Consider the following 21834-nt stretch of genomic DNA (forward strand, 5'->3'; position numbering starts at 1 on the left):
CTTTTAGTAATTATTGATATCTCATGGCCTTTTTATCTGCTTGTTTCTTTTGCACAGATATTTCATGTGTAACTTCTGAATTAATACTGTGAAGTAAAACGTGCTATAGTTGCCTCGAAAATGGGTTTGCAATACACAATTCAAAATTTGAATTTGAAATATTGAGGAGCTATTTTTTCAGTGAATGCTTAATGCATTACATATTTAAGGCAGCATTTCTATTGCACTCAGTTGCAGCTGAAAAACATCACCTTTGCTTTAGGGCAAAATTCCTCAATCATGGAACCACATATAAAAGTAGAAAGAATTGCAGGTTGCAACTTGGCTAGGTCTTGATGGATTTTCATAGGTGTGGCAAAAGGCTCATCTCTAGCACAAAGGTTGCCCTGTATCACATTTCAAGCTATGCCCTAAAGAACTGGCAGGATAATACATACATTATTGGGAACAGCTTTCTTTGAATTTAGGCAAACCAAACACCTAATTTTCCTCTCATTCCTCCCTTTAAAAAAAAAAAAAAAAAAAAGTTTAAAAAAAAAAAAAAGCACAGAAACCTACCTCACATCCTTAACTGTCACATAATCCTTCTCAAAACCTTTTAATTGTGTGAAACTTTTGAAGTTAAAGATGCCACTGTAGTCAGCATGTTTTCAAAAGATAGAAACAATTAAGGGTGGTCACAAGGAAAAAAATTATAATATGATGTCATTACAGAATCTGGCATCGTGAATCAGAATGCACGCTGTACTAACATGACTACCTGCTGATTCTCTCATATTATTCATGGTTGGATCTCTGCATGGGACTGGCATGGAACCCACAATCCCATCAGTGATACCTTCTGTTGCAACATCTATCTAACCCCAACAAGAGGTGAGATCAGACTGGCTTGCTGGAAGAGAATGGTTATGGGCCTGACTCTTCACTGCCCTGCATCCTACAGTTACCTCTTTAAGTTTTGTGAATATTTGTGATAGTCGAGTCATTCACTTAGACAAGAAGTTTAAATATCATAAGTGATAGTACATACAGTAAAGTTAATGACATTTCAAAAGCTTTATAAACTGAAGCACACTTTCTAATGTAGAAGTTACCTATATGTACTTGTGGTAGCTTGGCCCACATAAAAGGAATGGTGCACAACAATTGTAGCCTTCATTGACAATCTATTTCAATTTTCATATTTGAATTTTCAAAATGATACAATTTTTCTGTACAATAAATAAAATGCATTTTAAAGCTCTTTAAGAAACCAAAATATTTTCAAGATGAAAGGATTTCTAATCCCTTCAGTCATCCAAGGCCTCCTCTTCCCCTGATCCCTGGTGCTATACAGTCTTTCCACAAAGACTTAAAAGAATTAACAAATGCACTTGGAGCAAAAAACAATAGAAGCAGAATATAACTACAGGAGTAATCACTGTACATTTCAGGATTTGTTACTGACATAGATTGTGCTGAGTCTATTAAATGTAATATCATAAATATGTTATTTTAATGCTTGCCTTACAGATGATGTTTGTTCTACTGAGTCATGAACTACAGAGTATACTGTTCTCTAGTATATATTCCAGCACAACATGGTATGCAAGTACTAAAAGTCCTTCCTAAAACAATTATATTCTGTACCTTTTTTTCTCTCTCCTTGTCTAACTAAAGCATATTTGAAAAGGAAAGAGTTAGTATACATACCGCTTTTCAAATAAAAAGACTGTTCTTTGAGGTGACAATCTAATTCTAGAAAGCAGTGTGAAATGAAGCTTGTGTCTCTAAAAATGTATTACTTTTCAAGTTACTTGATACCTTCACTCTCTCAAAGAAAATTTCCTGCTCTGGCTGATGACCAAAAAGATTATATGGTAAGAGACTTTATCCTCTTGCCTTTCATTATCTAGGCCATATTTCATGTTATTACAATGTAATCAAAATACTTCCTTTATAACCAATATTTGGCCCTAAAACAGGTCAACATTTTTCCATTGGCATTTTTAAGTAGCTACTCTGAAGAAAAACATCATTGAATCTCAGCATTTCTTCACTATGCCTTCATGCTGTGATAAAAATCAAACGTATTCTATTAGATCTCTGATGACTACCCTCAAAGGGTTCTCAGGGTATAAGGTTTCATGAAGCGGAAAATAAGAAAATTGAAAAGTAAAAGGAATCTCAGCCCCAAACAGACATTTATAGAAATAAAATAATCACATATAAGTAATATATAAAAAAAATTCTAAACCCAGCATTAAGACACATTTGCGAAACTTGGAAACATCATTTGCTCTTTATTTTTCTGACTTCAACTTCCCCTCTTTATGTCTGTGGAAAAGCATGAAAAAGTTTCAAAATTCCCCTTTCAAAACAAGCAGATGTCTATAGGGCTTGCTAGCCACTCTCAAGTTTCATGGCATACCCTGAAAGAAATGTTCTTTTCTGATCATCACTTGCAAGAGATGACTAGGGCTGCAATGTAGTACAGCTACAGAACACAGTAAAACCAAAGTCCAGTGAAAACTGCAAATATCTCATAAGTTTGGAGCAGGCAAAATCATATTTGTAGAGCTCCATCTACTTAACTCTGCCTAGGCATTTTGTCTCTGAAACATACTTGCCTTGGTTGCATCTTGGGTTATCTCTACTGTATGAGGTGAGTGAGTTATCACAGGGTTTCCTGAGAACCACTGAATTAAAGAATACTTTAGTTCTGTAACCTGGTCACATCAGATAGAAGGCCACACTCTTTTCTATCCATTACCTTGTTTTGCCTCTATTTCACACCAGTGCCCATTTCTTAATACAAGGGTTTAAGAACTGAGAAGTAAGTAGGAAGTACATTAATCTCTCAGACACTTGAAAACAGTATTCCAGTTTCCTGCCTACTGGCACCTCCTTTTAATAAAGACTGTTTTGAAACGTTCTGTCTGTGGGAAGACAAGAAAATCAGTGTAGCTATATGGAAGTTGAATACAGCCCCAGTGCAAACGTGACTAATCAAACTAGCTGAGGTAGTCAAGTGTTTTAAATATTAGACTAAAATAAAGACAATAAAAGATAGGATAAAGAAGAGGTAAGAGTAACTAAAATTCATACATTCACTCTAGTGGAAGAAGAATAAATATCTTCTTGAAATACCCTGGCAACACACTGAAAAACTGACTCTCCTCAAGCTGAGTTTCCACAGCCTGCTCTCATCCGCAAGCTATATTTGAAAACTAGACTGTGGGGGAAAAACAAACAAATGAACAAACTAGATTTGCCTTCTGAATGTTATACATGGGTGGGATGATAGACCGTTACATAATGTCAAAAATGAAGCTTACTGAATAACTAAAAGATAGGAAAGAAGAGACGATAAGCTCCTGGTAGACAAATATAAGGCGTGAAGTGATAAAGTTACATGATTTCTCAATAAGATACTTGCTCTTCTATAAAAAGAAATTTCTATTCCTGTACAGGATTTATGGAAAGGGAAGAGGATAGTAGAGCTGAGTGTTCTTCCACAAAACAAGTCACTGCTTGAATATTTTTTTAAGTGAATTATTAATTTTTTAAAAAGATTTGCCCATTTGTAAAACAGATAAGGAGTTTAAAATAAATCACTGGGAACTTCATGTCTTCTATTGTGTGGGATTGCCATCACATCTTCCCTATAGTGTTTTACCTCTAGCTTAATTAACATAAATAAGTAAAGATTACAAGCTTGTGGTTGGCAGTCAGATCGTGGTATTCCTTCTAAACCTGCTTTTGCGAAGCTCTGCACCTCAGTTCCATCACTTCTGAGCAGAAGATAAGAAAATTTGTCTACAACAGTGGGGATCCTTAAAGAACTGCCAAAAACAGATTGAACTGGGGGGGAAAAAAGCAGTAACTAAGGCATCTTTAATGCTTCCAAGTAGTGGCTATACAATTCTTTTATTCCACATATAAATGGTATGGTTGCATGTACTGTAGTTTTTTTTGTGCCGTTAATTTACAGAATGTCTTGGCTTTCTATCATTTCCTGACAGAAAGGAACCTTGGTTTTCTGATGGACAGTTGGCCAAATATGAGCCACCAGCATGCCCAGGCAGCCAAGAAGGCCAATAGCATCCTGGCTTGTATCAGGAATGGTGTGGTGAGCAGGACCAGGGAAGTGATCCTGCCCCTGTATTCAGAACTGATGAGGCCCCACCTCGAGTACTGTGTTTAGTTTTGGGTACCTCAGTACAGAAGGGACATGGAGGTGCTGAAGCAGGTCCAAAGAAGGGCAGCAAAGCTTGTGAAGGGCTTGAAGAATATGTCCTACAAGGAGCAACTGAAGGAACTGGGGCTGGTTAGTCTGGGAAAGAAGAAGCTGAGGGAAGACCTTATAGCTCTCTTTCAATACCTGAAATGTGCTTACAGCAAGAGTGCGGTTGGTCTCTTTTCACTGGTGACAGAATGAGGGAAAAGGGCCTTAGGTTGTGCCAGGGTAAGTTTGGGCTAGATTATCAGGAAGACCTTTTTACATAAAAGGTTGTTAAGCACTGGAATAGGCTCTCCAAGGAGGTGGTTAAGTCACTGTACAGTGACAATTACATAAAGGTGGCAGTAAATATCCAAAAGGTTATTGTACAGTGACAGTAACATAGAGATAGTAGTAAACATCCAAGAGACTATTTACAGGAAAATACTCACCCATATGGAAGCCTTCAGTCTGCTGGGAAACACTAAGGCAATCTCCACCAAAAAGCAGTCTCCAAGGGATGCTGCCTTAGTGGTGGTCAGCCTTTAAATGAGGTCTAAAGGAGCCACCCTTTAAGCTCCACCCCTCGGGAGCACAGCTAAATTACTCTCACCTGTGCTCCTACAGCTGACCCATCACTTGCCTCAGCTGATTAATCAGAGGTTCAGGCTGCGATTACCAATTTTCCATACAGTCACCATCCCTGGATGTATTTAAAAACTGTTTGGATGTGGTGCTCAGGGACATGATTTAGTGACAGATTGTTAGAGTTAAGGCAGTATGGTTAGGCTGTGGTTGGACTTGATAATCTTTAAGGTCTTTTCCCACCTGAGTGATTCTTTCATTCTGTATATGGGAAGATTCATGTACAGAGTTGATGTTTCCTCATGTCTCTCTCTGTCAGACCCCTGTGTTCCAAGAAGCTTTATTAGGTGTGTCAAGAAAGCAGGAGAGCCCTTGCAGGACATCACAGGTTGCTTATTTCACCACTGACACTTCTCAGTGAAGGAAGCTGTTGCAGTACATTTCATGGGAAAACAAGATATGCCATCAAAAGTACAGCTACAGAACTACCAGCAACTGCTATGCAAATTTCAGTAAATATTGAAAGGGGATATTTCAATTTGAATTATGGCAAGTCAGGTATGACATTCTTATCTGTGCACCTTAGGAATACTCCATGTGGTTCTTAAGGCAGCAAACAGCAACAGTCTATTTATTTCCACAGTGGCCTAGTTTTTGCTTCCAGTTTGTCTCTTAAAAATGGGTAAACAGGCTGTAATAGAATTTCAGTGAGGAATTCTCCTACATCTAGTCCACCATGTCTTTTTTTGCTTTATCACTCTCTGTGACTACCTGAAAGGAGGCTGTGGTGAGGTGGGGTTCAGCCTCTTCTCCCAGGTAACTAGCTATAGTAGAAGAGAAAATGGGGAAAGGGATAATAGCATGTATTGGGCTGTGTGGATTTGATGGCCTGGCACATCAGAACCACAGAAGTACGAGTCTCTGGTAGACACTAGAGTGCAGTGTACTCTAGTGCCCTTCAGGCACTACTTGACAAAATCAGTTTATATTTCTGGAGTGACAGAGGGTTCCCAAGAGTGGACTGTGTTGGAGGCCAAAATAAGGCTCTCTGGTAAAGACAGGCAAAAGCAACTTATTGTGACTAGTCCAGGGGCTCCATGTATACAATTACCTCAGAAGGGGGTATTTTAAGGATCTAAAGGGATATCATTGAGCCTTCAGAATAGTTGCTGTAGATACAGAAGATGTTAAGCAGCTGTCTGTTTTTCCTGGCCTGTCAAAAGATTTCTCTGTTGTGGGATTGCTACAAGGGGAAGAGCAACAGGTACCGACTGCTTCAAAAACGGTGCACAGATGGCAGTGCTGCACAAACAGGGATTCCTTGCTTTCCATTCATAAGCTGATTTGTCAACTAGAGAGCCAGGGAGTGAGAAATAAAACTCACTTTTTAACTGCCCCATATGGCCAGTGCATAAAGTCAGTGGAGAATGGAGGCTGACAGTAGACTGCTGTGGCCTGAATGAAGTCATAACCCCACTGAGTGCTGCTGTGCTGGACGCGTTAGAACTCCAGTATGAACTGGAGTCAAAAACAGCCAAATGATGTGCCAAAACTGACCCTGTTAGTACCTTTTTCTTCATTCCTTTGGCCACAGAACGTAGGCCACAGTTTGCTTTCACTTGGAGGGGTGTTCAGTATACTTAGAACCATTTGCCTCAGGGGTGGAAACACAGCCCAACTATTTGCCATGGGTTGATCCAAACAGCACTGGAAGAGAGTGGTGCTCCAATCACCTGCAGTACATTGATGACATTGATTTGTGGGGCCATAGAGCAGAGGAAGATTTTGAGAAAGGAGAGAGAATAATCCAGATTCTTCTGTGAGCTAGTTTTGCTATTAAGTAAAGTGAAAGGATGTGCACAGGAAATTTAGTTCCTAGGTATAAAGTGGCAAGATGGACGTCATCACATCCCAGTGGACTTGATCAATAAAATTATTGTCATGTCTCCACCCACAAGTAAGAAACACAATCTTTTTGGGGTGTAGTAAGCTTTTGGAGAATGTATGTTCCAAACTATAGGTTTGTTGTAAGCTCCCTTTATCAGGTGATGTGGGAGAAGAATGATTTTACATGGGGCCATGAGCAGCAGCCAGCTTTTGAACAGATTAAACAGGAGATAGCCCATGCTGTGGCCCTGGAGCCAGTGCAGATGGGACAGGATGTAAAGAACATTCTCGACACTGCTGCTGGAGAGAAAGGTCCCACTGGGAGCCTTTGGCAAAGGGCCTCAGGAGAGACCCAGTATTACGCTGAAATCAGCAGAGTAGGTTGCGTGGTTAATTGGAGCAATATTTACTGAACTCACATTGTGGTTGAAAGGGCAGTCCAACCTTATGCTGAAGGCTGAGGTACTACAGCCATCTTCCAAATAAGCAGGTGAGGTAAGAGAGTATGCTTAGAATTGTTGCTGCATTATGTTAAAGATTATTCACACAACACCCTCCAGCCATGGAAACTTTAGTATTGCATTTTCTTTATCAACCCAAAATATATAATTTCTGTCTTCACATCACTTGAAGAATAGTCATTCTGAGAACCAAAGCTATGAGGAGCAATGCAGAGAGCCTGCATAATCATTAAATTAGAAAAGGTCTTAATTCAAAGTCAATTTCTACATCAGTTTATACAGGTATTTGCCATGGGTCTTGTGCCACTCTTGTGTTTTAGAGAAGCTTTTGTTGTAATGTTAGACTACATAAACTCATATGCATCCAATTTTCATGTTGTCACTTACCCAGACTATAGCAAGAGTGGTGTTTCCTCTATCCCACAAGAGATTATCTTAATCGTATTTAGGCTGTATTTTTGTTATTAAAAATTTTGTTGGAGGGGTGCTTTAATCAGTGATTTAGATATCCTCTGAGAATTGAAGAGAGATACTAGTCTAAAACTCTGAATCACCATCCACCGACTTTGCAGTCAGTAGCATGTTCCAGAATTGCAGTTCTTGGCAACTATAACAATTCCTCAGCGAGCTCCAAATCACTGTCCCCACCTACTTTCTTTGTAGGTGAAGTCAACCTAAATTACATCTCGGGGGATTCGTGGAAAATAAGCTTTTATAGATTCCTTCTAGCCAAATGGCAAGCCTGAGGAAGTTCAGACAGAATCAAGTCTTCCCTTGTTCTGACCTTCCATAGTTAAATTTGAAAGCCATCAGTAGTGGCAACGCTGCTTTGGAAAAAGAGGCAGAGTAAAAAAAATAAAAAAATTAAAGAAAAGTAACATCTTCCTTTGTGTTGCCACAGGCGTTTTCCCTTACTTTTCACTACAAAAACAAGACTGTACCAACATCTCAAGCAAATCATAAACTTAGCATTAAATCTTTGTTGTCCTAGAGGATAATAAATTTAAGACTTTAGATCTTGTCAATCTTGATATTAGTTGATAAAGACTGTAATGTGCTTATGCTGTATGCAGTGTATGGGAAATATGTAAAAAATTAAATTCAGCATTCCAGTTTGGATTATATTTTACTGCTTCTTATTTATAACTCAAGCTCTCTCTAAATCAGCAGTGTGAGTCCTGACAACAAAAAAGGGCTATCAAACCCAGCACTGCCAGCCAGAGAATGGGTTGCCCCACTCTGCTCTGCACTGTGCAGCCCTACCTTGAGCACTGTGGGTAGTTCTGGTTGCCAAAGTATAAGAATAGCATAAAATGATTGGATAAAATCTGAAGGAGAACTAGAGAGGGGTTCAGAGGCAAGAAGAATGAGAGGTAGCTGATAGCAGTAGTAATAGCAACAGGACATGATGGAGCTACTTGATATGTAGGCATGTCAGTTACCTTAAAGTAAGTCTTGATGGTTTAAAAAGTAGAAAAATCTGAATAATTCCAGTTATATTCCCTTAAGAAACAATTTTGCCAATAAAAGTATCTAAGAGAAAAAATTGATTTTATATATTTAAAGTAAGAAAAACAAAACTTATATTGCAGTTGTTAATTTAGTTATCTACATGATTTTGTGTCTATTGACTTCTAAACTTATTGGTTCAGCTAAAATTTACATTCAGTATTAGAAAAGGAACACACTTCCAGGGAAAGTGGAATGGATCAGAAAAATTTTAAACCTTTACATTCTATGAAACGGGGACAGGATATCTGATCCTAGAAGAACTGTAGTCCAGCATATTTTTATAACCTGCCTATCACAGTCAATAAGAAAAGTTCACTTCTCTAACACCTTAAAATTTACAAAAATTGACTTAAATAACTAAAACTGTGTTTTGCATTACTTTTTTTCTTCCATAAGATGCTTAAATTGAAAATAAGCAACTTACTTCTCACTTAAAAATAAGCAAGTCTACATGTTCATTTTCTTCTTGCTCCCTAGGCAAAAACAAACAGAAAAACCCAATCAAGTTATTTAAGCCAACTCAGTTCAAATTCAAGTCTTTAAATGTGGATTATAGTCATTATGAGATCCATGTTTCCACTTGATCTTTGGGCTTAAGTATGGTATTACGAGAAGTTACCTGTAGGCCAACTCATAAAGGCATTTACAATTCAACATCAGGCATGTAGAATATGTAACTACAGCAGTGAGTTAGTGTAAACAGTTCTATCTTAAAAAAAAAACACACCGCAACCAAACACAAAGCGAAACAAATCCCAAAACCAACTAATAAAACCAGAACCTCTCTTCATCCTGTGTATAAAAGTGTTTTCTTCTCACGGGGGGGGGGGGGGGAGAAAGATAGTAGAAGACCAAACTGCGAAGGATGTCAGATTGAGTCCAAATGTTAAGCAGTCTTCTATGGGGCTCGTTATCAATTTAGATTTGTCAAGACAACTTTATAGAAGTATGAAACCCTCAGCTCAGACTTGTACAGTTACATCTATCTAACCTCAGCTACTCACAGGGTGAACACTTAAGTGGTCTTCCCATAAGCAGTGATCTACTTCTGGGCCAAATCTCTTGTAATATTAGAAGAATTCAGTTAGCCAGGTTACCAGTCAGTTGCAGCATAAACAAAAGATTAACTATATGCCTACTACTTTTCCCTTGGCCATGTGAAAAGCACATCCTTATGAAATAAGAAGAGATAAGCTGAAGTGGCTCATACATTATGCTAGCATTTTATAAAGCATTGAAATTCCACTTAAATACAAAAAGTTATCTTTTCAATGAGATTAATGCATATATGCACTGCAATATATTATTAATATGATGGAACAATAAAATCACTTATTTGAAGATTCACATTAGTGTTAGACTAAATGAAACATCTTCATGATGGACTTGTCAAACAAAGATGTTAATCCTCTACTTGCTTTCACCTGTAGGTTGCTGTGGGGAAGAAAAGAGTAGTATTTTGAATGATCCTACCTGGTAATTACATCAGATTCCCAGGCTCTTTTAACTTATTTCCCTTTCCCATAGGAAGTCTAATGTATTCAGGTTCACACTACTATTCTTGAGGTCTGTACTCCTCTACACTGAATAGTTTTGCAGTAACTGTAGTGTATAACTTAAGGAAAATAACGTTCTTGGTGCTTGCTCCATAGTAAGTACTTCAAAAGGCAGTGCTTCAGTACATCAAATAGATGTGTTCAAGAATTAATAAAACAATCTAATTTTTTACTGCTGCTTAAGAGTTTCTTCTATGCTTTGTCCATTATATTTGAAAAGCCAATAGCATTTTCCATCTTCTCCAAGGTCCTGTCAGTCCTAATTGAATGAACTCTAATACTCCCATTCATCAGTGATGTTTGCAGAAAAGTTTTGTTTGCTTGATGCCATCATCAAAGTCTCTAAAGTTAGCTTTCACATTGTCAAGAATGCATTTACCAAGCATGTTTCAGATATGATTAAAGTTTTGCATTATGAAAGAATTTTTAAAGCATTACATTTCAAAGTAATAATTGTATTTACTCAATTTATATTTATAAAGAAATAAACTGTATCTTACAAAAGTATGTCCTGTTCAAATAGTGTTAATAATCTGCTGAAATTAACCTTAAGTATCTTAAGGTATTGCCTTAAGGCAAATGAGCAAACATGTCAAAGTATATTAAGCATAATGATTTAAATAGGATTTGGAATAGTACCACGTACCAGTTGAACTTTGATAGGTAATGTTACCAAAAGCATTAAATGGAAACACTTCTCTTTATGAAAAGCCTCTCTGCTCTTCACATTTCAGTAAAGAAGAAAATAGTCCCCTCCTAAAGCATGAGTGCATTCCCACCTCTATTCTACTCAACCTCCAAATTTAGTTTTAGTTTTCACAGATCAGTGCTTTCAATCAGTCTGTGACAAGTACATCAGTAATTTATTTCCTCACTGTCAAGCTTTCTTGGCTTCAGAATTTCTTTAGGTTTCCTACAATTTGTCAAACTACTCAGTACTTTGCAAGGTCTTTCATCAGAATCTGGATTATACGGCAGTGTTAAAATTGTTCTGACCAGTGACTAAATCTATTGTTAAATATCTAATTATATATATGTATATATATATACATATATATAGTATTATAGTTTAATTTATGTGCTCCTGTAGAATGAAGTTACTTTGATCAAGTTTTGTCCCTCAAGACATGATATGTAGAGATAAGACACTTCATTAGATATCTTTCATGATGTTTAGAGGTAAGATAGTTTTTTCTTTCTATTTGATACAGCTATGAATGTCCAAGGAACTCAAAATTTAAGAGGCCTTTCTGGTCAAATCATCTAACGTAAAAATGGTCACTATACTGTATTTGATGGCTATTTGCTTACTATAAGATTCTACATACTTGGCCTTATAAAAAGGGTAGCAGTTTAAGGCAGGATTGTAGCTCAAATTCGGATAGGTTGAGAACTTTGGAAATTTCAGCACCCTCAAAAAATTAGGAAAAGAGATGAGACATTTATAAATAGTATGGGGGCTGGAAAAAAACAAACAAACAAACAAAAAGCAGAGTAACAATAGCAGACTGAACGTTTAGTAGTAAATGACTAGTTTGTTTTGAAGGCCTTTTTGCTCTGCTGTAGGTTACCAATGGCCACCAGTGCTTGATTCAGACTGAATAACTGAATATTCTGTTGGACAATTTCTTTGATGCTGGGAGAAATAACCATTTAGTCAGTGCTTGCCTGGTCACCATTAAGCAAACTGTTATTTCACCATGGCCTTACTATAGTTCATGGTTATTTCCTTCCCAGAGAAAGGATTCTAAAAGCATTATTTGTAGTGGCTATGTTATCAAAACTAGCTTTTCTGGAAAGATTTATAACAAGAACTGAAGCCTGGTTTCTGCAGAATTTATAGCAATGTTCAAGTGTACAGACAATGGCTCACATGCATCTGCATCTCCGGTTCAGCAAGTTTTACATCTGCTATTATGACTCACAAAACAGAATTGTTCAGCTTGTTCAACATCTTTTCTTTTTTGGAAAGAAAATTAATATCCATGTCTGCCTTCTATCTATCCAGCAGCTTTCCTTAAAAGAAGTTACTATCTTTTATCCATAGGGTTTTGTTTGTTTGTTTGTTTTCCCACTGAACAGTTTCATAGGAAAACTGCAGATATTTAAATCTTTCCAATTCATCTGATTGCATTCCAAATACTTTTTGAAAGGCATTACAGATCAGGAATTTAGCCTAATGGAATGGCTCAGTACAGTACTGCAGAAAGATAGGGTTTTTTTCATTACTGAAACATGAGATAAAAATCAGTCAATATTGCCTCACTCATGCTTGCTTGACTGTTTTTGTATATGATATCAACACCAAATTTAGAGAGAGGTTTCTGTAAGTAGCACAAACAGCAAGCACTATTCACGCATTCTGCAACACCTCAGCGGTTTTAAATAGGCTTTTCTATTCCACGGCAACATCGGCTCTTTAGCAGACATTCAGGGCGCTCCATAAAATTATTTCAGCTGTGGAATGAGGGGAAATGGCTAGCATGTGTGATATTGTGTATCTGTTTGTAAGTTCCTAGTATTTTTATATCGCAATTTAATTATAATCTAGAATCTAAAACAACACGAAGTTTGTTTCTGTGTTTTCCGAACTTTTATAGGAAAGAACCCCCTCCTTTCCCCCAAGATTTAGAGATAGGACTTAATCTGACCCAAGCTACACGCAAGTATTTGCCCTGCCCCTGCGCGCTTAGCACGGCATCTTGACCACTGGGTGAATCTTCCCCTTCGCCGAGGGCTCTTACGTACGCATTGAATTACGAGCTCTGCGCTGCCCCCTCGCGCTGCTCCGCCCTTAAAAGCGATGCGGGCCGTAAGAAGCCTGGCCGTGCTGTGACAGCGACCTCTTCAGCCGAGCGAGCGTGATTGCAAGGTCAAGGTGCGGAATTTTATTGACAGAACCGTGAATCCTCAGGGCAGCTTTACTCGGTTGCAGCATTTCATTCTTTAAGAAGCACGACGAAATTAAGACTCGAGGAAAATGTATTTTTAGTGGCAAGTTTGAAAAGCAATTCTCCCTTTTTGGCAGTAAATACACCGTTTTTAAGTCTGTTTGCAGATTTGTAAGATAATTGTTAATTATTGAACTATTAATATTTATTGAATATAATAACATTAAAGTATAAACGAACTGCCAAGAAGCTTTGTAACAAACTGAGAATCTGGAATTAATTGTATTTGTTTCAAGTCAGCAATGATGATATCTGCAGGCTATGAACGAAAATTATTGTTTACAGAAAGGGAAACAAGCCAGGACTTTCACATATTGATACTGATGAGATTACTTTAAAATATTCTTGATTTAAAAACCATGTACTGCTATTTGTATACATCAGCAGTGTGTGCTTGCAGCTCAGTAAGCTGCATCAAAAGCAGCATGACCCGCAAGAGAAGGAGAGGATTCTCCCCCTCTACTTCACTGTAAGCTCTGGTGCCCCCAGCAAAAGGACATGGACCTGGTGGAACAGGTCTAGAGGAGGCTAAGAAGATGATCAGGGGACTGAACTACCTCTCCTGTGAAGACAGGCTGAGAGCTGACCTTGCTCAGTCTGGAGAAATCTCAGGGAAGACCTCAGTGTGTATTTCCAGTACTTAAAGGATACCTACAGGGAAGATGGGGAGAGGCTCTTTATCAGGGTCTGATAGGACAAGGGATGATGGCTTTAAACTTAGGAAAGGTAAATCTAGATTAGTTATAAATAGGGCATTCTTCACTAAGAGGGTGCTGATGCACTGGAACAGGTTGCCCAGAGAATGTGTGTAATGCCCCATGCCTAGAAGTATTCAAGGCCAGGTTGGATGGGACCCTGGGAAGCCTGATTTGTGCACATGGCAGAGGAGTGCTGAATCTGCATCATCTTTGATTCCCTTCCAACTCAAACCATTCTTTGATTCAATGATCTTGGTAGTGTTTTCCATGACTTATTCTTCTCAAACATTTATTCTACCCTTCTCAATTAATGATTCTTCAAGAATCCTTCAGAAAAGAAGGGTTCCCATGAAAAAACAAAGAATAACCCCTTTTTTCCTAGATTTCTTGTCACTATCTTGATATTTGGTCTTTGGAACAAATGTAAAAATACTGGAAAAATACTTATGTAAGTAAGGGCCGGAGCTTACACACAACTACCTACTTTAGTTCTGTTCTGTAGTCATACCACAGAAGACTCACAGATAACACAAAGACAATGAGATACTGAAACACTGCAATAGCGTCATTGCTTTTACAAAACTGCAGCTTCACTGTTGCTGTCAAACTGGCATAAACTCTGCTGTCTGTATTTCATAAAAGAAATCAACAGCTCGTAATCATTTCTCAACAGAATGGCTTTTGTATCAATTACAGGAAATAGAGTACAAGATTTGAATGGCAACAGAACTTTTTTTGCTGTCTTATTAAAATAAATGCCTGTTGACTCTGTCTAGCGGATTTGCTTTGCAGCTTTGTAACTTGTAAAGATCCTCCATGCTTATTTGTAGCCCATTCTATGATCATTTTCACCTCACAAAATACAGTTCATAACTCCCTAAGGCTGATGTATCTAGTAAAGCATAACAGAAACATGGTGCTAACATCCAAGTGAACAGAAACAGTGTTTTCCTAGTCAAAAAGCACTGTCTCAACTCATGGGACTTAAGCAGTCTAATTAATGATTTGATAACTAATATCTAAAACTTGCACTCACTTTCATACTGAGAAATGTTATAAGCTTGCTGTTCAAGTTATGGAAGTGTGGATGTTTTTCCAACTAAAATACTGGAAAAGAACTAAGCTCTTTCTATGCAAATATATATCAAGGTGAAATATCACCTGCAAGTACAAAAAAATCAGTTGTTTTTCTTCTCTTAGCTTTACCTGTGGGTAAGAGGTGGCCAAAAAGCTTTTTCTCTGTGCCTTCTGTTAGCACTGAGAAGTGAGGATGTGTGGGACTTGCCTCATCTATTATATAACCAGCTTATAACAAAGCGTTCAGACTTATTTGCCTTCTTTCTACTGCCAGTGTAGCAAATGGTGAAGTAATTCTTATGTTTCTGTCCAGTGACTGCAGACATAATCTAGGATGACTTGGTTGGGGTAAATACCAAGTGCATACACAGGTAAATTAGGGTGAAAATGTATTATTTTACTCCTTAGAGGTCGTACCTCTGTCCATTGCTATTACTCTACAACTCAAAAATATTAGTAAGAGTACATTATCTAATCCAGCAGTAAGAAAAGAATCCCTGGAAGCTAACAAGTCTTGTTACTCTAAGGTGTATTGCAGTACCACTGGTAGGCTGCGAAGTCTTCATGAGGTGGAAAGAAGTATCTAGGAAAAAACACAAGAGGGAGGATCCCCTGCCTTTCTTAATTGTGCTGTTTCTGCAGTTCCCCATGGCAGTTTGAGGGTGAATAAACATCTATCTGGAAGTCTTTTGCAACCTCAGCAGAACTAAAATACTGAACAACTATTTGGAAGACAACATGTCTATAGCATTGCTTGATGGGAATTACATTTTTTTAAAGAATTTCCTGATCTGTTTGCAAGGCTCATTATTTTGTTTAGGGTACTTAGAAGAACAGTTTTGCTTTGTTTAGATAAATTGACTTCAGACTGTAGGATGATCTAAGATTTTCGCTTAAGAACATAACCAAAGTGCTGACGTACGACTTCTTCCACTTTGTAGACAATAAGAATGAAAAGCACTTGGTGACATGTAAGTAATCTTTTGACTGTGAAAAGTTCAGTTTAGCAGTATGTAGTTTGTTATGGACACATTTCGCCTGCAGACTCAGATAAAAGAAAGGTTGTTGATTTCAGTAGTCAAAGGAGTCTTCAAAGGTATTTTCTACAGAAATAGCTCTTCACCTCTATTACCTTGGAATGAAGGCATATATAAGCATGATTTTTCAAATCCATACTTTTAAAATCTTGTTGACAAAAAACAAAATGATAACTGTTAATTCCTTCTGCAAACCTGCACCGAAAGGTACAGATCTTAAAAAGCAGATTTCAAAGGAGAAGTTCAATTATGGTATGCATGAAGATACTGTCAGTGATGGATACAAATTCCTAAGCTTGCAAAGCTGCGGGGCCAGTGCATCTGACTGTATTTTCAGGCAACGTGGGGTAACTTAGTACAAAATGTTATTAATTTCAAAGTGTTGAAAGACAACTCAGCAAATGGTATGTAGGAATTTAAAGCAGAACAAGTATTACAGGAAGGTGATTGCTAGGTTCTTTTAAGGTAATGTTGAAAACTTTTGAATAATTGTATTCAGATATAACTAAAGAACCTTACAAAAAGTTCTGAATGAGGAACTACAAATTCTCTCCCATCCTAACTAGATTTTTTCTAAACAACTTTCCCTTTCTATCAAAGGGACTATCAGATGCTCATATGATTTTAAATCAAAATATGTCATGACAGACTATTAAACTAGACATATAATCTACCTGTGTTAAGCAATCGAATTTAGCATTAGAGCTGTAAAGTGACAGATACATACCGCACAGTGATGGTTTTAAAGTTAATTTCTATCAGCTTTAGGAGGAAAGCAAGACAATGGGAAGCATTATGAGTTACTTAAGCCCTCACTGCTACTGCAAAGATAGTTTTTTCGAACTGTTATAAACACAAGTTAACGAAGAACGTAAAAATAATAATAAAAGGAATGTACCAATTATTTTTGAGTTTTCTTATCAAATAGAACCATGAGCAGATAAACTTCACTACAAAGTATCAAAAGGAATTTTGAAATGGGGACCATTTTAACACCTTCTGGAAATGCCTCACAAAAAAAATGATAGTTGGCTAGATTTAGCAAATTTCAGTTTTTCTCATATTAAAGACTCCAAATTCTATTGGTATGAAGCTTATAACCATTCTAATTACTTGATAATAGAAATGTATCTCCAAGATTGATGCATTCTCTTCAGGGGAAAATTGTGAATTCTTTCACTTACATTAAGGAATTAAGTCACAAAGAATGCTGTTAGAGCCACTTTGGTTTCTAACTTTGCCATGCGACTCTTGAATCAAGTAGAACCTTATTTCCCAAGTGATGAAACACTCTAGAGATCTAAAGAGGTCTGAATCTATTATTTCAGATGCTTATGAACTGAATGCTGTTCTTATGTTACTAATTACTTCCAAGCAAGTCTGATGATACTTTTTCTCAGGTATCTTCTGCATTTAGAAGATGATATACAGAAACTTTGCTAAAGGCATATACTTACCTGACATCAGGGACTGGATTGCCAGCAACTCTACACTCCAGTAGCACTTTGTTTCCTTCAGCAACTTCCTGACTCCGGAGCTTTTGAGTGAACTGAGGTGGTGAAGACTGATTGTCTTCCGTGTTGATGAAAGGGTGGCAAAGAACCATTTCACTCTGTGTGATGCTCTCCTTTTCAGAACAGGGCTCTCCATTGAGATCAACCCCAGATAATTTTGGCCCAGGCTCAGTTTCTTGATGTGGTTTGTTGAAGTCTTTGTTCCTTGAGGTACTTAGAGTTGATTGTTTCTTTTTTGGTGACAGGTATCCACTGTCTGGAGAAGAGTCCCCATCAGGACTTCGGCCCCTTGTCTTTGCTGCCTCTCTAAATATAGACGACAGTTCCTCAATGAATGTGGCAGCTTTGTCACACAACTTGTTCCTGAAAGGAACTTCTCCCTGGGATGTTGATTCAGACTTTGTGGTGGGCACACCTGAAGCACGTTTTTCCGAATGTCTCAGGTTTCTAATAAAGCTGGGACTAGCAGCTAGCAAGGGTGAGGTGCTTTCTTGCTTCCTGGAGACTGTGACAAAACTACTTGCCATTTTAGGTGAGGTGAATTGTTCTTTTTGATTCACTGGAGGAATGTGACTTGCTGAAGATGAAGTCAGACAGCTTGCTTGAGACCCCTGTAAAGCACCTTGCTCATGCAGTTTGGTATCCTGAAAAGAAGAATGCTCTAAAGCACCAGAAATGGAAGTATTGAAATGAGTGAACTCTGGTGCTATTTTCTGATCCTCCTTCATGGAATTGGCAATTGATTCCCGAGCTATGTCAAGGCTCTTACAAATCTCCTCCTGGGTAAGGAAGGCAGAAAGTTCATTTGAAAATTCTCCATTCTGTATGCCAGATAGGGAATCACAGAAAAAGTCATGGCATGATGAAGCTTCTGATGCATTTTTAGGATATCCCTTACTGATGCCCCTCTCTGCACAGTAGGTCTCCTTCTGCATTAAAGAAGGAGGCAATGACTGGCCACAGCTTCTGTCTTGCATGCTGGAAGACACAAACACAGTTATTTGACAAAACAAAAAAGCAGAACAACAGATATTGTCAGTAAAAAGAAGGCTGCTATATTCTAGAGACCATAAACTAGACACAAAATTGTGAAAAGAGTGGAAACCCAGTTGTGCGCGTAATACTTGATGTAAACCTTGATTTGGTATTCAAAATTCCAAACTAGGCAGAGCTACAAATTTTCTAGGTAGAAATAAGAGCTCTTAGGAGTTGTTTCTTTTTTCCTCATTCATCTTTCTTCAGGACTCTATAGGCATCCTTCCTCTGTACATTAGCACAAGCTCAGTTCTGCTGGATCAGTATGAGCAATTTATTCTGTCACAGCAATTCTATTATACTTATTCTGTGTTTAGTTATGATAATTTCCATTTTGTTATTATTTTCTCCCTCACGGGGCATTGCTATCCATCAAATTCTGAGAGAAAACACTATTCTAGTTGAAACCACTATAGGAGTGTACACATATACAAGTGCTCAGGATGTTTGGATCAGAATTTCCAACTTATCATTTTTTATTAATATTGGCAATGTTTTTAATACTATTGTTCTTGTATTGTTGTTTTTAAATGTGCTAGATTTTATTAAAATATAGTTCCCCTTTCCTAAACACTTAAATGGGATATTGAACTACCACATGCTAGGAGCACAACACAGAGGAAGCATTTCACAACCCATATATCATCCTGCCATGCATGAGCATATAATGTATACTCTGCACTAGTTTCATGAAGTGCAGAAGTATCTTCAGTCTTTCACATAATGTCAGGATGAAAATGAGCGTTGCCTGCTCCTGTAAAGCCAGCAGAAATGAGACAGAAGAGAAAACTCCGTTCTCCCAAGGCAAAGGTTTGTGTGAAACCCCACTTCTTGAGATTTGTGTGTCATATTGGTCACCAGGGTGTGGATGATCTGATCTTAAAAGTAACTGCTTCTATTGCAATCTACTTAGTTCAGTCAAACATCAATATTTTTAATTGTCCTTGACAATTCTCTTCTGATGATGATTTAGGTGATATTAATTCTACACAAGATTTTCATAAAAACATTTTTTCCTTATAAATGCTCTAAAGCATTTCTTCAGCAAAATACAGGTGGCTTGGCACTCATGAAATGCACTCAGATATATTTTACATCAGCTTGTGCAAGCTCCGATAACATTTAGTCACTTCCCTGGGGCTTACCCGGCATGTATTCGTTAACTGACTGATAGATTATTGGAATTCTTGGCCTGGCATATGCATCTCTTGATATATCTGCTTGTCTTGCCAACAGATTACAAGTCAATGCATAAAAGAGAAGTACAAGCAAGCCAAAGTGTTTTAGGATTTGAAATGTGTTATTATAGAATACGTTGACAGGTGGTGTCTTTGATGGTGTCTTCTTTGATGGTATTACATCTTTCTTCCTTTTTATCTGTGTTCACAGGGCAAGAAGTTTAGCAACCATGCCAATCCATTGTTAACATAATCTAAAAAAGGATATACAGTACACTTGATTACCATACAGCAGCTTGAAAGAATGAATCTCAGAAGCCAAGAACACAGTTGGTCTAGAGGCTCAGCTGTTCTGACATTAGCTTAATGGATGCCTGCAAACAAAGGGTTAAATCTGGAGACCTTAGATTTTAAAACACTGCATTGAAATGAACAAATATACCAGTTTTCTTTTTGGATAATTTGTTATTGTGAATATCTCTGCTTAAATGATATCTTTATTTAAATCCAATTTGCACTGCTTCCTGGCATGCTTCCAACTCAAAGTGATACATTGTGTATTCAGATTAAACTTCTCAGACTTCCAGACCCAATTTACTCTGTTGTTTCCATGGGTTACAGGCCAATGGAAAATTTCACCTGTTACTACCTACTCTGACACAATGGTTGAAATGAATATGTAGTATTTCCAAATACTCAGCTTTACTCTGTCTTTTCATTTGTTAGAAAAACCTACTGGCTATCACAATGTCCATTGCTCGATGTTCAAATTCAGGTAAAACAATCTATAGCTGAGTAGTTAGATAAACTTAATGAATTTAAACATGCTAATTATTGACAATTTCCAGTGCTGGTTAGTGGTTTCCGTGAGGTGCCAAAAATAGATCTAAATGTATTGCTTCAGATAAGTGAATGAAGACTTCCAGTATAAACATTTTTTGTCATTCAAGTTATAATATATAAACCTTCTATTCTTTTAGAGTGACTTGTAATTGCAGCAAACTGGAGGTGATATCATGAACCCTATCAAGTTGCATATAAGATGATGATTAGAAATACCTAATGCTATTTCTATCTTCTCCAAGTTACACTACAGAATATTTATAACTGTTTTCATCATCATTACTCATTAGGTAATGTGTGAAGCCATATACTATATCATTTAAAGACATAAACAAACATAAAATACAGTGTTGCATGCAGATCAGACTGCTTAACTCTACCTGCAGAATTATTAAATGTGAACTATTTAAGTACACCTATCTGCTCTATATTTTAAAATTGCTCACAAGTAAACCCACATTTTAATATCATGCCGTTTAAACAGTTTTTCACAAAATAATGTCAATGCTGTAAGAAGCAATATGGTAAATAGCCGACTCAAAGCATACTAGATTATAACCATCTCAGAAAACATTTGAAGGATTTATCAAATTAAGATATTCAAGAGATAAATAACAAAACAGAGGAAAACAGAAAAGCAAAGGTCTCACTTCAAGACAAATACAAGCATCCTGAATTTAGGGATACTGTGTAATGAAAAATAATTACCTTAAAAACATGCAGCCCAAAGCCAATCTGTTCAACAGAGTAATATTATAAAAGAAATGTATCAAATAAGATTTTTTTAATTATATATATATATATATTTAAGGAAAAAGTACATATTAAACTTCTGGGCACCCCACACGTTTACTCCCTGAATTACAATAAATTAGATTTGGCATAAAATATAAAACAGACCTTATAATGGACAGGATAATATGTTGAGTCTCAGGTATAATTAGTAGCAGGTAATGTTGTTTTTCCCCTTCTTTGTCTGAGCAGGCTTCAGTTATTCTCCAAAGATCTCTTGGTCCCCAGTAAGCATTGAGAAGACTGGCTTGTGTGTTACATCTGTCCTATGTGGCTATGTAATTCTTAACCCACTCATCTATATTTGGTAGCTGAACTCATGTTTCAGCAGACGGCCACTATCTGGAATTCCAGCAGAAGCAACGTTATGCCTGGAAGTGACACAAAGTTCTGTGCACTTACTACTCAGAAATTCAGAGAACTTAATCATTTAAATGAATATTTTGATGAACACAGTAAAGGCTGCTTTAAACAATTATTCTGAAATCTAGGATGTGATCTTTCTCA

General features: G+C 37.3%; 1 protein-coding gene across 1 annotated transcript in view; it reads right to left on the bottom strand.

Moving 5' to 3' along the window:
* PALLD (palladin, cytoskeletal associated protein) overlaps nt 1-21443 on the bottom strand; it is a 172422-nt gene extending 150979 nt beyond the window's left edge. The window contains exons 1-2 of the mRNA XM_072334084.1: nt 21436-21443; nt 17423-18457 (exon numbers count right to left, since the gene is read on the bottom strand). Coding sequence (XP_072190185.1) covers nt 17423-18456 — 1034 coding nt within the window. The 5' untranslated portion in view covers nt 18457; nt 21436-21443. The remainder of the gene's footprint in view (nt 1-17422; nt 18458-21435) is intronic.
* Nucleotides 21444-21834: the final 391 nt, after the last annotated feature.

The sequence above is a fragment of the Excalfactoria chinensis genome, chromosome 4 (assembly GCF_039878825.1).
Source record: "Excalfactoria chinensis isolate bCotChi1 chromosome 4, bCotChi1.hap2, whole genome shotgun sequence".
NCBI classification, from domain to species: Eukaryota; Metazoa; Chordata; class Aves; order Galliformes; family Phasianidae; genus Excalfactoria; species Excalfactoria chinensis.